The following is a 15,120-nucleotide window of genomic DNA, read 5'->3' as shown; positions in this document are numbered from 1 at the left end:
CGGGAGTCTCCCACTATAAGATAGCGGCTCCCGGACACCCGGAAGAGAAACATTCTCTCCCAGAAAGGATTACTCTGCTTATCTAGCAGAGTAAACCTTTCCCTTCTGTTTTTCTTTACATCTGGGCTGCCGGCCGCCATCAGTTAGAAAAAAAAAAGATTGCTATTGGCTATTTCAATTTGCAATAGTCAATATCAGACTAGCTATTGGACCCGCCCACTGCTGCTGTCAATCAGCAGAGGTGGACCTGACGTTCTCCATCAGGTCCTCCTCTACTGACTGACAGCAGCAGAGGGCAGGTGCAATAGGCAGCTTGCTATTGGCTATTGCAAATTGCAGTAGCAATCTAGCCATTCATTCCTATGCTGTTTCTTTTTTTCTCTTTTATTCTGATGGCAGCAGCTGTCAGAATACTAAAAAAACTGCAGATAGCAAGGGAAGCATTAGCATCTTTTCTATCTGCCATCATTTCAGGGGGTTACTCTCTTCCTTGGGGTCAACAGAGGGCACCTCCCTGAAATGAAAAGGGCACCTCCCTGAAATGACTTATTTCAGATTGGGATACCTGTTAAAAGGTATTATCCTAAATCTAACTCACCACAGTACCTCTGTATAGTCAGCTTCTCTATGTGTTATACAGTACTACACCTTGTCAGGGTAAAGTAGAAAACCTCTTTACCCCCTTCCTGACTGGACTATTTTTGCCAAGTTGAACGTGAAGGTCTGTGGCTGTTTTAACACTTCTGCACACACAAGCTAAAATCCCAATTTTTTCTTTTTTTTTTAACTTTTTGCCTGTATCTACCTCTTATCAGCAGTAGATACAGGCAAAAAAAACGGAGGCTTCAGAACCCCTTTAACTGTATTGCTATCACACAGGGGCTAACAAGCCCTATGTGATAGCATTTCGAGGTGACCGGGTCTTAGAACCCAGATGTCTCTCCTGGCTTCCAATACAGGGGATCCAACACAGAATCGTGCCAGTTCCCATGTGTAACCAATAGTTGAGCTTGCATCTGACAGCTGTGACTCGGCAAGCGATGTGACCACAGCGCTTCCTGAGTCACTGCTCATAGAGCAGATTGGGGAACGGACATTCCCCGGTCTGCTCCCACTTTCCTTGCTGACACTCATTGCCGTAGTCCTGGGTCCCCCAGAGCAGCGGTAGAACTACTTCAGGACCAGCTATGTAAAGTGGTCCTAAAGTAGTTACACAAAGGCCTTGACTGCAGCCAAAGTTATTTGGGAGCGATCATGTAGCACTCCCGAATCACTATTGGCTGTTACTAATATGTCTCGCATGTGAGGCAGATAGTAACAGGGGAAAAGCAGTGGTAGCGATTACCGATCGCTCCCGCTGCTTGTTTTTGTTCATGATGGCCTGGGACCATTATCGTTCGTCAAGGTGATTCTTGCGATGACGCTCCCAGACTGTCATCGGTCCCCAAGGGGTTAAAGCTGAAGAGCAGTCACTACAGCTTTTGGCACAAACTGTAGATCCATAGGAGAATGTCATTAATGTCATATGTTGCTGTCTTGCCCAGTTCAAGGGCTGCCAGAGGAATTCTCCTTAATAGTCCTTATGAATGCATTTATACATTGACTGTAGTAAAATATGATTTACTTACTATTCCATTCTGAACACTGAATCCTAACTGGTATTTCAGATCAGGTCTCTTGATGAGGACAGTAGTCACAGGGGGACAACTGACAATGTTCAGCTTTAGTTGCGTTTGATTCTTAAGGCCCTGTAAATGAATAAATAAATACATATAATTAGGCTGTGACCTAGTATGGAGCAAAATCGGCTTTTGCTACTGAAATACACATTAAAAACCAACAATGAGACGACTGCTGATCCTTTGCAAGTGAAGTGAAATCCAAATGCAGAATTAAAGATGCAAAGCATTCCTGCAAAATCTAGTTTTTTCCAATGTCTCCAACAGAGCACTTCACTATATCTTTATCCATTTAAGGAATTTCCTCATGATAATACTCACACATCAAATTCCTGCAGCAGGTATTAAAATGATCTTCCCACTTAGATTTAAATTCAGTGGAAACCGCTCTGATATTCGGAAACTCTTGAACTCTCAGTCCCTGAAGACATATATCGTTGTCAATATATTTCTTCAAAAAAGTTTTATTCCACCAAAACTTAGACTTGGCTTCATAAAGTTTGTGTAATTTAAAGAAGTTATTCTTAACAAATAAATCAAGAGCAAGTATGTACCAGCTTTACATACTCCGGTAGGCTGAAAAAGGATTTCTAGATTTACCCGTATTTGTACAATCAAATATCCTTCTATCGTGATAAACAGTCTTATATAACTGTAAAACCTTTTTTTGGGGAAACTCCATAACTCTTGTGTGACTGAATAACCTTTCTTCTTTGCATACTCCATAACTCTTGTGTGACTGAAAAAAAAGCTTTTTTTTTCTTTGGAAATTCCTGACATACGATATTTAAATCATTTTGCATAATTTATTTTATACAAGCCCAGGTTGCTCTTTATATGATTGACTTATTAACTCATTAAGGTCCTGCATTGAAGGGCTTTGAGCTTTTGTCGATGGCATCAGTTTGACCTCAGTTTGAGACACTTCTAAGCTCTTGTAGAAATTATTGACAAGTGCATCTGACTTGCAGTTGACCTTCTTCTGACCTGCTTCAAGTGAGTTTTGCATTCCCTTAGACTTGTATGGGAATGCAAAACCTATCTGACACATACAAAAGCCTGTCAGCACAGGCCCTTAGACCCCATTTACACTGGGCTACATAAAAAAAAGCACTTTTTCAGCGCTGATTTGAGCTGAGCGACATTGAACTACATTGAGCTACATTGAACTACATTGCACATTTTGTCGCACTACGTAGCACTTCTTTTGGCAGTCTATCAAAGCCTATTGGGGCCAAATTGCACAAAATCTGCTGGAAAAATAGGTCATGTTCGAACGACAAGCTTGGGCTACCAGCTACAGGCGACATTGAGCTGTGAGATGTGAACAGCTCCATTGAAATGCATTGGACAAGCTACATTGAGCTACACTGATTTTCGAGCGATATTTGAGCAATATTTGAGCGATTTGTGAGCGGAATCGCGCTACAACTCGCTCAGTGTGAATGGGTTCCTAGTGTTTTGCACTCTCTATGGTTTCTGTCACGGGACAGCCTTTTCTAAGCAGGATCTGGTTTATCTGAGGAAGTTTCCACTTCCTGAATATTGAAATTAATCACTCTTACACTAACAAGGTTATTCACAAATGGGTGAAGAGCTTGGAGAAGGCAGGAGAAGTGACCAATCTAGGACAACATAGCTGAACTGCAAAGTGAGCTGAATTGGAGAATTTCTACAAATCAGTTATTTTGTCTTAGATTGTTCACTTCTCCTGCTTTCTCCAAACTCTTCACCCTTTTGTGAATAACCCTGTTAGATATTGTCTTGAACTTTTTCCAAATACATTTGAAATATAGTCTTTAGGAAGCAGATATATCCACTTCTACTACACATGTGAGGAAATTGCTGCTGCAGAGTACTAAGAATAAGGTAACTTGCCTGGGCTTCCAGCTTCATCATAGTAGCAGTGGTTGCTGAAAAGCATTACCAGTTCACTGATTGGTTTCACTTGTTGACTTGAGTTGCTGGGCTAATGAGGGTTTTTATCTGGAAACTGTAGACATTTTAATGCCACTAGCTAGGCAGTTGAATCCTTAACTTTTTTTATCTATGTAAATTTATAGCTTCCACAACGCAAGGTAAAATGTTAAAATGGTAAATTTTCTTTTTTTTAATTATATTTTTAAGATTGCCATTCTAATATGTTTAGGTAAATACAACTTACAGTATTCTGTGTATTTGGGCTACCAATACAAATATTAGCTTGCACGGTTGTGCATGACTGTCACATCCTCTAAATGCGATCAAACTACACTCACTTAAGCTAACTTCATGTTCCCAAGCGTTCAGAAACATTATTTATCTTCTTGCAGATAATATGGAGGAGTTTATCAGTGTTCCAATCAACTTTGTACTTTTTCGTTGTAACAAGGGCAGATGAAACAAAAGTATGGAAGACTATTATTTATTGCTTTCTCCAATATGAAACACATTTGAATAAAAAACACTTCTACTTTGAAGATTTGTGTAATTGCAATGTCATTGTTTTCACAAACCAAGTTATTATTTATTACAATTTAAATATATCACTCATACAAAACACACTGGAGCAGAGAGAATTTGAAGCAGCGGTGCATGGCAACCAATCAGCTTCTCTCTTTTATTTTCAAAGCTTGACTGAACAGACTGAAGAGAGAAGCTGATTGGTTGCCCTGGGCAACTGCTCCAGAATCTGCATGCTCCAGTTTTCATGAATTCCTCCCACTGGGACTCTATTTGAATGAGGAATTGTTCTTGTTACCTGCAATAACCAGACTCTCTATTTTAGTTTTACACAGTGCGTGCACAAAAGGGAGACTCAAACTGGTTGATATGGGCATCAAGAACTGTTTTTCTACAGACACTCTTATGCATCAGGCCATATAGTGAAATGTCACAAGCATAATAGCTAACCCCCAGGCTCTCATGAAGTGGCTGTAGTTACTACTCCACAGTCCGTTCCTGAAGTCCCCTGTGCACCCCAACCTGCCTGAAGTGTTCCACATGCTGCTTGTATTTTACATACTAAGGGGTCTATTCATGAAGCTGCCGAAGGATCTAGCCATGGATTCGGCCGATCCTTCGGCTAGCTCCGGCCCCAGGACCCCTTCGGTTCAGTAGAACCGAAGGGGTGCTGTACGGGCTATTCACAATAGCCCGTACAGCTCCTGAACCTGGCCAAGCAGCTCAGTCGAGCCGAACGCATATGCATCGGCTCGGCTGAGCCGTGCTGAAAGCCGAAGCTGGCCGAGCGGCCGGCCATTGGCCGGCCGACAGTCTGCCTCTGACATTGACATTGACATTGACCTCCCATTGAAATACATTGCTACATTACTATTGGCTATTTCAATTTGCAGTAGCCAATAGTAAACTAGCATTGTACCCGCCCTCTGCTTCAGATCTCCATCAGGTCCATCAGCATGGCTCCGTGTCAGAATAAAGAAAAAGTAAGACACAGCAGTGTTTCTCTCGTGGGCGGCCGGGAGCGGGAGGCTCCCAGAGCGCCCGGGAGAGGTTTTTTTTTCTTTTTTTTTTGACGGCAGCAGAGCCGCCGGACAATAGGAAACTATTGGGCGGAGCTAGCTGTCACTGCTAGCTCCGCACAATCGTTTTCTATTTACTTTTTTTAAACTTTTTAAACTCTTTTTCTGTTCTGCTCGGTACCTCTGAGGGACCGAGCAGAACAGCCGAGCCGAATGCCGCTCAGCTATGAGAATAGACCGAACAGCAGTGAGTAGCCTGCCGGAGGGTCGGCTCAGCCAATCCAGATGTTGGATCGCCTGAGTCGAACTCCTTCTGCACTTCGTGTCAGGCGAACATGCTGAGCCATGTGAAGCAAGCCGATGTACGGCTGATTTCAGCCGATGTACGGCTGAAATCAGCCGTACCAGCCTGAAGTGAATAGCCGAACAGTGTTTGGCTCACTTCACTTCAGGTCAGTCATTCACTCGGCTGCCTACGGCAGCTTAGTGAATGGACCCCTAAGTGTCATAGTCCCTGCTCTTCCTCTTATATGTCAGTCTCTGTTTTTCTGAATCACCGGTCTATTTAAACCAGTGCCATCAGCAAATTCTGTTATAATTCAAACAAAATTGGTTATTTTTACAATCTACTGTTATGTATTATAGTCTACTGTCATTTGTACTACTATACATGAGGGTTACTTATACACAACTATATGATTAGGTATGTTTATAGTTGCCAGTTGCCTACATTCTGGAATCACTCCTTTTATGTAGTGTGTAATTCTTTATTCTTTCTTATTTTAAAACTGCCAAACTGGTGAATTAAAAAAAACCACATGCATTATCCGCTATCATTCCCTGTCTTTCTTAAAGATCTTGCACGTGCTTAATCTTGTGATCTTTGTACTTGCACAAACCAATTTTCCAGTCCTTTTTAACTAATATATGACTTACCTTAATAATACCTTGGCATGTTGCTAGAGGAAGACCGACCAAGCTTGTTCCATTTATTGACATGATTTGGTCACCAATGCTGAGTTTCCCGGACCGAGCAGCCGGCCCTCCATTCATCATATTGGCCAGAATAACAGTGGGAAGTATTGAACCCCATCCGGATTCCACAATAACGACTCCCAATATCTCTCCCTTGAGCTTTTCCACCTGCAGCTGTTTATACATAGATAATAAGAATACACTAACAAAAGAAGTGTACAAAAACATAATCGGAAATACAATGACATTATATTACCTCTTTGCAGTTCTCAGAATTGGAGAAGTGTATAAGGTCGTCATTATACATTTCTTGAGTATTTATAATATCACTGTATTCTTTTTGACTCAGGTCTTCAGGGTTGATCCCATTGGCTCGTAAAAATTCCTGGTAAGCAACACTAAAAGCTTGGCCAATAGACTGAGCAATGAGCTGTGCCTGTAATTAGAAAAACAACTATACTATAATACAGCAATAAATATAGGATGACAAGTTTAAAGTAAAACAGTATCACAAATATTCTGTTAGATAAAGTGGAACCGTGGCTTGCCCACTTTCTTTAAAAAGTAATAGAACAGCTCTTGCTGCAATATTGACCTCCTCTCCAGCGCTGTCCCTGCATTACATTCCTTTCTGAGATTCAGCACTGTTCATCTTCTGGGTTGAATGACAGTCACAACCCACTTCCTATGAGACCAGGGTGTCATGGACCTGCTCATTACAATGTTGCAGAAAACTGTGCCTTGCTGTTATGTGGCGCCTGTTTCTGTAGCATTTTGGACCTGATGGAGGAAACCTGATGGACCTGATGGGTTGATGGAGGAAAAAGAGGAGGAAGTGAACTTGTGACATCATGCAACCAGACCAAACACGGTTCTTTCTGTTCCTTGTAACCATGGCATCCTACATCTGTGTACATGGCTTCCCAGAAATCCTATGTACCTGATCATGTGAGTGGCTTACTGCATTTCTCAGAAGTCTGCAGACAGCCTACCTGCATCCCCCGGAATAAGAATGTAATTTCTTGTAAGATACGAGGGTAAAATAAAAAAGTTATGCCTATATGTCTGTAATCTGAGCTCTATTAGAGTGACTGTGAATGTCCATGTACAATGTTATAGAGGTGTCCTTACCCCACTAATGCCTATCTTTTTCAGATTGAGTGATTAGAACCATGGATCTGCGCTAAAACAACACGCTGTAATTGAATATCTGATGAAAGAGGGTTGTGCACCTGAGGAAAGCAATAATCAGCTTAAGAATGTTTATGGGGATGCTGTAGTGGACATTAGCAATGTGCGGTGTTGGGTGAAGGAGTTTCAAGAAGGAGAAATTCCACTACAGCATCCCCATAAACCTTCGTTAGCCGATTATGGGGAATTTTGGGTACTGTAGTTTTTTGCCATTTCACAGGCGCATACAATTTTAAGGCTTGACATGTTTGATATCTACTTACCCAACACAACCCCATCTTTTATATTTTACAAACCAATTGGGTATTATATTCTGTTTCTGTGCAACTAGCATTTTAGCATTCTACAGGGCTTCTGGTTTTAGAAAATATGTATCGTTTGGGGGTGCTTTGTAGCCAAAATTTCAGATTTTATGTGTGTGCAAAAATTAAGAAAGTACTCCGGACGGGAAGTGGTGAATGTAAACATATGTTATATGTTTTATGACCCAAAAATAAAAGAGAAGAAACTCTTATTTTTAAAGCCACCGGATGGCAGCATTCACTAACTTTATTAGCTGTCAAATTTTGACCTGAATAAGTTTGAAAGGTTTCTGTACAGAAAAGACCCCACAGGTCAACAGGAGAAAAAATTGAATTCAAAATGATGAGGCTCTTTTAAAGTCTGAATTTTCAATTTCAACTACAAAAATCTAATGTTTCCTCATGAGATCTATTTATAATTTTTCACACATTGTTCAGCCAGTATTTACACAATTCTCCAATTAAATTTGATCAGAAAAATATGTGAATCTTAGGTAAAAGCTGTGTGGACCTTTTGTGAAAACATTTATAAATAGACCCCAAGTACCCCATAGTACCCAGGCAATACTTATTATCGATCTACTGTATGTATGTGTGTCTATTGTTATGTTTATATACAATGACCTGGATTTGTCCCATTTTACATAAAGAATATACATAGCAATCCCCAGTATGGGTGTCATATATGGTATCATGAAAAGCTCTTTGTAATATCTGAGTTATCTTTTTTCAGACTCTCACACATCATTTAGTGACACAGGAATAAATACAAATGGTCCATGTACCACCTAGAACCACATACTATGTATTTACATTGATATGCACATAAAATAGTAAACAATGATACATTTTTCCTGAATATATCTAGCGGTAAAGTGAACCACACAACTGTTATGCAGTTTTAGAGAATCCTGGTATTGTTGTCTGTCTATACATGGATATTTAGGACCTGGTTAAGCTGAAATACTGATGTTTAATTCTAGCCCTACATATTTCATTTCCTGTTTTTCAAAGCATCACCAGCTATAAAAGAAAAAATATAATAAAGTCTTAGATCCTTGCCAGTTGTACTTGATAACAGCAAACACAGGCAGTTAAAAATGATGGGTAATTTGTGGATATCATTCTTGAAATCTAATAATAGAGAGGACTAATACATTTCAAATGACCCCTGGGACCTGATACAGCAGTCATGGCAAGGTTTTCCTTCTGGGACTAGAACTTCTCAATTTTACTTCAATGGGCTCAGTATTCAAAGACGTCAACCTGAGAATGCAGTTTCCAGGGTCATATACTGTAACTTAGTGAACTGAGTGCACATGAGCAAAATGTGACCCTATTGCTAAGGTTTTAAGTATTTGGTTTCATCATAATGAACATAGTACATTTCATTGTAAATTTATACAATAACCTACACAAAATGCCATCAACACAGAGTGCTGTCTTTTTTATTTATATTTATATTCATATAATACCATAATTTTAAAAAAAATTACTACCATTAGTATCATTGACCATATAACCACTAAGCAGCCAGCCACCAGCCTACTGTCTCTATCAGCTCCTGCTTTAGTCTACAGCAAAAGATCTGCTACCATTAGCTAGGGACATTTTCCTTTAAGCAGTTTACACTATGTATCTTATGTTTGGCCAGGTACCTATGGCAAAAGGTAGTATCTACACAGCCCCAGACAGTACACAGGGACTTCAAGGATTGGAGGGCTATTGACATGCAAATTAATTTACATTCTGGGAGATCATCTCTATTTGTAGGTGTCTGGGTGAGATAGTACAATTCAAGGGTCGCTCCTAGAATTATCAGGGTCTGTAACATGTCTGCATTCTATTTTCTGCACCCTCCACAAGGATGTGAGAATGAGGCTGGTGTCTTGCACAACATTGGGGAAAAAGGTTTCTTGATGGGGGAAGGGGGCAGTAAAGATACCCTCCCAATGTCAAAGGCCTGTTATGGTTTAAGAGAAAGGGGGGTGAATGGTAGCTATTAAAAAAAAAAAATATGAGTGCCGCCCCCCAACCCCCCCCCGTCTAAATCCATACCAGACTTTTATCCAGGATAAGTGTTTGATTTGAATTTTTAGGGGAACCATATGTCTGCTGTGGGAGGGACATATTAAAATCTGGAAGCCCCCTTTAAAATAAGGGGGCCTCCAGATATTCAGTCCCCCATTCATGAATGAGTAAGAGGTACATAGTACCCCTTGTTACTCAATCACAAAAAGTTAAATAGTAAATAAAAACACCCACACCTTAGAAGTCCTTTATTAGAAATAAATAAACAATTTCCCCTGATGTAGATCTAGCGTCAATCACAGCGTCCAGTGATGTCAGTCAAGAGCTGATCACAATGAGTGACTTCTGACGACTTGTTGTTTCTCCCACTGCATTTTTTGCACTGAACTCCTCCAAGTTATTTAAAGGATTTCAAGGATTTGTGTTTTTAATGTTTCCCTTTACGCCACATTAAAAGACCTACAACTCGCTGAACAGTATTTTTTTTAAGTTTTTTTTTTTCATTGGTACAGTACATGTCCCTCATGGCAGTGCTCAGCTAGCCATGCCCACTTTTTTAACAAATGCTTGAAAATTGGCCTCGAAAATGCTAGAGACAATTAAAAGTTTTGGCTCCTATAGACTTCAATGGTATTCTGGCATGGCACTATGTTCGGGGTTAACGGATTTCCCATGGGGTGCAGCACATTTTAGTGAACCAAACTTTGCTCGGTTAACGCGTACCTAGTACCAAAATTAATCGTAAATCAGCAGTAACTAATAATACCAAATGAACCAGCATTCACATTAAAATAGTTTTACTAGTGAAGCTCATTTTTTATTCTGCTGGTACTGTACAGTATTTGCTGAGGATCAAAATCACTTTACTCTGCACACCATCATCATTTTCTGGCAGAAAGGTTTCCTAAAGGGTGATCGTTATTTAATTGGAGTAATTCTTATATCAATATGTTTTTCTTTTTCACACAGAGCATGGGCATCATATTAACTTCTGTAGCCCTAAAACCACAGCAATGGCAGGATTCTGCAAACAATGCAGCATGGCCTTATTATTCTTATTGATGTAATGTGTTCAATCTGTGGCAAAGCTGATGCATCCCTAGAGGTATGGAGATTATCTCAGCACAACACATTTTGTGACTGCAGGCAGGGAATATATCCATCCTGAGAAAACAAAAATATAATTGGTACGGTGCAGAGACTAGAGAAAGCTTGTCATAATGGAATCGGTTTTATTAAGCATAATCTTGGCAAACAGGGATAGGTGAGAGACATCATAGTGTCATTTTCCAGCCAGATGAAATTCTGTAATCTAAAACAGACATATGATCATAGGAAACAGTGGCAGAACTGCCTACATAGTGGCCCATTTTGCTTCCAGACAGGCTCAGGGCTAACAGTCTTGGTGTGACACGCACTCACCTCCAACTCCCTGGTTCTAAACTCTCACAGTTGGCCTGTCTGACACCAACATAGTCACAAATAAAAGTGCACAGTGCACATTGTAAATCCCAAGAAAAAAATTGTTAGTTCATTTTTGGGATTGTAAATGTAACAATGAAATTGCTTTTTTATATCTGTTCACTAAATGTAAAAAAATACCCAGTTTGATGTGTTCAGAGCATTTAATTTTTCCAATGGTCACTCATGGCTTTCACATCGGGAGATGTATGTAGACCCGGTCCTTTCTCCCCTCGGGTTTTGGGGACTGATGCAATTGTCCCACTTTTTGTCTTCTATGCCCCCCTCTAAAGCCTTCTCCACACTGCTTTTGCTGTTTGAACAGGAGTGTGTAAAAGCAGGTCCCGTGACCAGGGTTCTTTCCTGGTGCTACAAACTATTGCTTTCACATGACTTGAGCACTCCACTACCTATTCTTGACAAGTGGGAGAGGGACCTTCACGTTTCCTTCACTCCTGAGGAACGGTCAAGACTCCTTCGGCTTTCACTAAAGTCGTCCATCTGCAAAAAATATCACAAGTCTGGATATAAAATCCTACCAAGTGGTATCCAACTCTCACGTCTTTCATTAGCTTTTTCCTGACCTCCCAGACGACTTTCTTTACCCAGATCCAGTCTTTAATGCAACATTTTACTGATTGTCCCATTTCCTTAGATCCAGCATTTTCTTTGGTTAATTTCCACGTGGTTTACTGGAATGAGTTTACTGAGACTTAGAAATATAGCCAACTATGGAACCCTTGAGGAGGTTTTCTCTCGCTTTTCTTCTCTTCTTTCTTCCCTCTTCTTTCTTTTTCTCTTTCGTTTTTCAATTTCTCCCCATCCTCAAATGCTTTATTTTGTTCCCATGTATATGTATTGCCTTCACATTGAGGTTGCTTAACAGATTTTTTGCAAGTTTTGTCTATTTATTGGCTCCTGTGTTCTTCTGTACATGTGATCACTCTCTTTATTTAATTTTGTTATTATGTATTGGTCTTATAAATCCTTGTTAATAAAGAATTTATAAATAAACAGGGGTGTCCAAGGACAATAGCAGAGGCCTGATCCACTTGTCCCTCATGACGATCTACTTGTTCCGATGCAAAAAATATTTTAATCAAAACCGTATTTAACTGTGATAAGAAGCGCTTCTCATTGGTCAGCGTGGTAACCAGACCGCGCTGACCAACAAGTGCTTGCAATTTGCAAACAAAATTCGAAATGCATAGCACAGGGCTGCGCTGGACAACAGTACGGGGTACAGGTTGTTCCCCCATACTGGTGGAGGGAAAGGACTGTTCGCTGAAAGTTAAGTATAGCGGGGGGGGGGGATTCCATCGGTAATTAGATTTTCCCAAATTACCTGGGAAAGTGAATTTACCCTTTAATGTAAATTGTGTGTGTCAGGGCAGGTTCACACCACAAACAGTGCGTTCCAGGGCGGTCAGCAATGCTGGACGCAGGGAGCCGACCGAAGTGCAATACAGTGCGTTCCAAAGGCTGACCACTCTGGAACGCACTGTTTGTTGTGTGAACTGGCCGTAAGGGAGTTCTGCTGCCTGGCTACCACAATATGGTACAAAGTGAAATGGCGGCAGCACTCAACGCACACACACAATGTCCTACGCGTGCGTTTATTTGCATGTAGATGGCGGAGGCAGCGGGGTTGGTTTTAATTTTTTTTACTTTATCACTTTTTTTATTTTATTTTTATATATTTTATTCTTTTTAAATTTTTTACTTTTACTTTTTTCACCTAATTTTATTGCTATCACACAGGGGATTACAAGCTCCTATGTGATAGTTTGGAGGTGACAGTTTCTCTTTATGGAACCTGCCCTCCAAAACAGATCTTCTGTGCAGTTCCTGACAGCTGAGGTAGGTGGCGCTGTGGTTACAGTGTTCCGATCACACTGATCACACATTCTGCTCACCACTCTCCATCCTGAGCTCATTTGTTGTGGCTCTGGGTCCCCAAGAGGAGCAGGGGGACCCTGAAAACAATGGCAGGGAGGGAGGGGTACACACAGGTTTGTACACGTGATCTAACCAGATCACTTGGACAAAACGTGCAGCGGCTCCCCACTGTACATTTAGCTCTGCTTGCCCGAAGCAGGGCGAAACGTACAAAACAACTACTTGCCTGGTGCCCGGAACTGCATCACCAGGTAAAAATAATGGTACAAGTCTGAAAAAGTTAACTAATGAAGCCACCATCTCTAAGAACTAGTAAGCTGCACTATATTTTAATAGGTTGGGCTTGATGGACTAATGTCTTTATTCAACCTCAAATACTATGTAACTATATATTACATTTGACTTAAATGACTATCTTGGCAGTAGGAAACGCAACCAGTTCAAATACTTCAGCAGTGGGTGGGGACTAAAAAAGATTGTAGCAGTTCCTCTATGTGTGCTCCTCATAGATGCCTAGTCTTACATATTTTTGTACAGAGTATAGTATGGTAAACTTATTATTACTATATACAGTATATATATGGATAATATAGCCAGAAATCTATAACATTTTGGGCCTGTGTTGAAGGCCTTTTGTTCATTTCCACACTTGAAACAGGACATAAGGAAGTCAACTACAGATCAAATGCACCTGTCATTGAATTCTCTCAAACTGATGCCATCTATGCAAGCCTAAAGCTCATCCACACCGGCTCATACTGAGCTTGTTGGTGCTGGGTGGCATAGCACCCATGGTTGATCCATCCACTGCTAAGGTCCTCTCTACTGCCTCCATAAATTAAAACCTTTTGGTATAGTGGCATAAGGAGAAAAAAACCTTTGCAAACACCTTGATTATTAAACAAACAAGTTTCAGTCCTCCCCCACATACCTTATGGGAACAAACCATTTTTTCTTTGCTTTAGAAATACATTAGTTTCATTAATTACATTTTCCCCTTTTTTATATTATCTAACATACTAAACATATTTTTGGAAAGAACCGCATACACAGGTACACAAAAAGTGAGCAAAAAAGCATAAGCTAAATGAATGCTAAGAATAACAACTTTACAGGTTCAATTGTTATACATGAATCTGATTTTACATTCTAATTATTCTTCCTTTTGCTGTGAATGTTTTGGCTGTAACTCAATGACCTTAGCTACACCGTTTATAATTATGTGACCTCTTCATCACATATTCTGTAGTAAAATATTAGGGTAAATATCTCCATGATAATGATAAGTGAGATGAAAGCTGACGATCCAAGGGCGTTTTTGGGAGTGTGATCTTCCCCACACACTAAAGCAGACATTGCAGTAAAATGCAAGATCTCCCTAACATATCAGTGCCCCTTCCCAATCATGAAAAACTTTATCCCCTTCATGACTGAGCTTGTTTTCAGTTTCTGTTCATAAATGACTGACACACTTTTTACATTTTTGCTGTGTGATTCTTACACGGCTGTAATATACTTTCTTACTAAATATACTGGGGATGCACCGATACCAAGTACATGTACCAATTTTCGAGCTCCAAGACTAGACTAGAGAAAAATTCAAAAGTTAGGAGGCAGCTGTCATTTGTTACGGGAGCTCCTGGGATTTGTACATCTCTGTTTTAATGTATGATTTTGTTTTTATAAATATAAATAAAGGGATGCACCGATAACAGTTTTGCGAGTACGAGTACTGATACTTGTTCATGTACTTACAAGTACGAGTACTGATACATTTTTGTTTAGTGTCATGTGACAGTTTTTCTAAAATAATATCGACTAATGATTTCAGGACAGTGGTGGAGCGCCAAAGCCAGGTCCCAGCTGCAACCCCTGCAACCCTGGTAGTTCTCATGAAAATGCCAAGTATCGCCATTGGTACTCGAAAAGTATTGGTGCATCCCTAAAATATACTAAAGGTTTCTGATCGTGCCCAGACGATCAGAAGTGATACATTTCAGGCACAGAGACACAGAGATACATTGTAACATTGAGTCTGAAATGTATCATACAGCTTTGTAGACATTGGGCCAGTCTATGGAGCTGTCAAAATGAATAGCAGAGAGGTGAGTCACTCTGGTA

General features: G+C 40.3%; 1 protein-coding gene across 2 annotated transcripts in view; it reads right to left on the bottom strand.

Annotated features, from left to right (window-relative positions):
* The window catches only part of APBA2 (amyloid beta precursor protein binding family A member 2), a 136,902-nt gene that overhangs the window by 27,427 nt on the left and 94,355 nt on the right, over nt 1-15,120 (bottom strand). For both annotated transcript variants that reach the window (XM_018552284.1, XM_018552285.1), the window contains 3 exons: nt 6,372-6,551; nt 6,077-6,289; nt 1,629-1,748 (listed from right to left, as the gene is read on the bottom strand). In XM_018552284.1, the coding sequence (XP_018407786.1) occupies nt 1,629-1,748; nt 6,077-6,289; nt 6,372-6,551 (513 nt within the window). The remainder of the gene's footprint in view (nt 1-1,628; nt 1,749-6,076; nt 6,290-6,371; nt 6,552-15,120) is intronic.

Source organism: Nanorana parkeri, unplaced genomic scaffold, assembly GCF_000935625.1.
Source record: "Nanorana parkeri isolate BGI_ZX_2015 unplaced genomic scaffold, ASM93562v1 scaffold82, whole genome shotgun sequence".
Taxonomy (NCBI): Eukaryota; Metazoa; Chordata; class Amphibia; order Anura; family Dicroglossidae; genus Nanorana; species Nanorana parkeri.
This window is presented reverse-complemented; position numbering and strand designations above follow the sequence as displayed.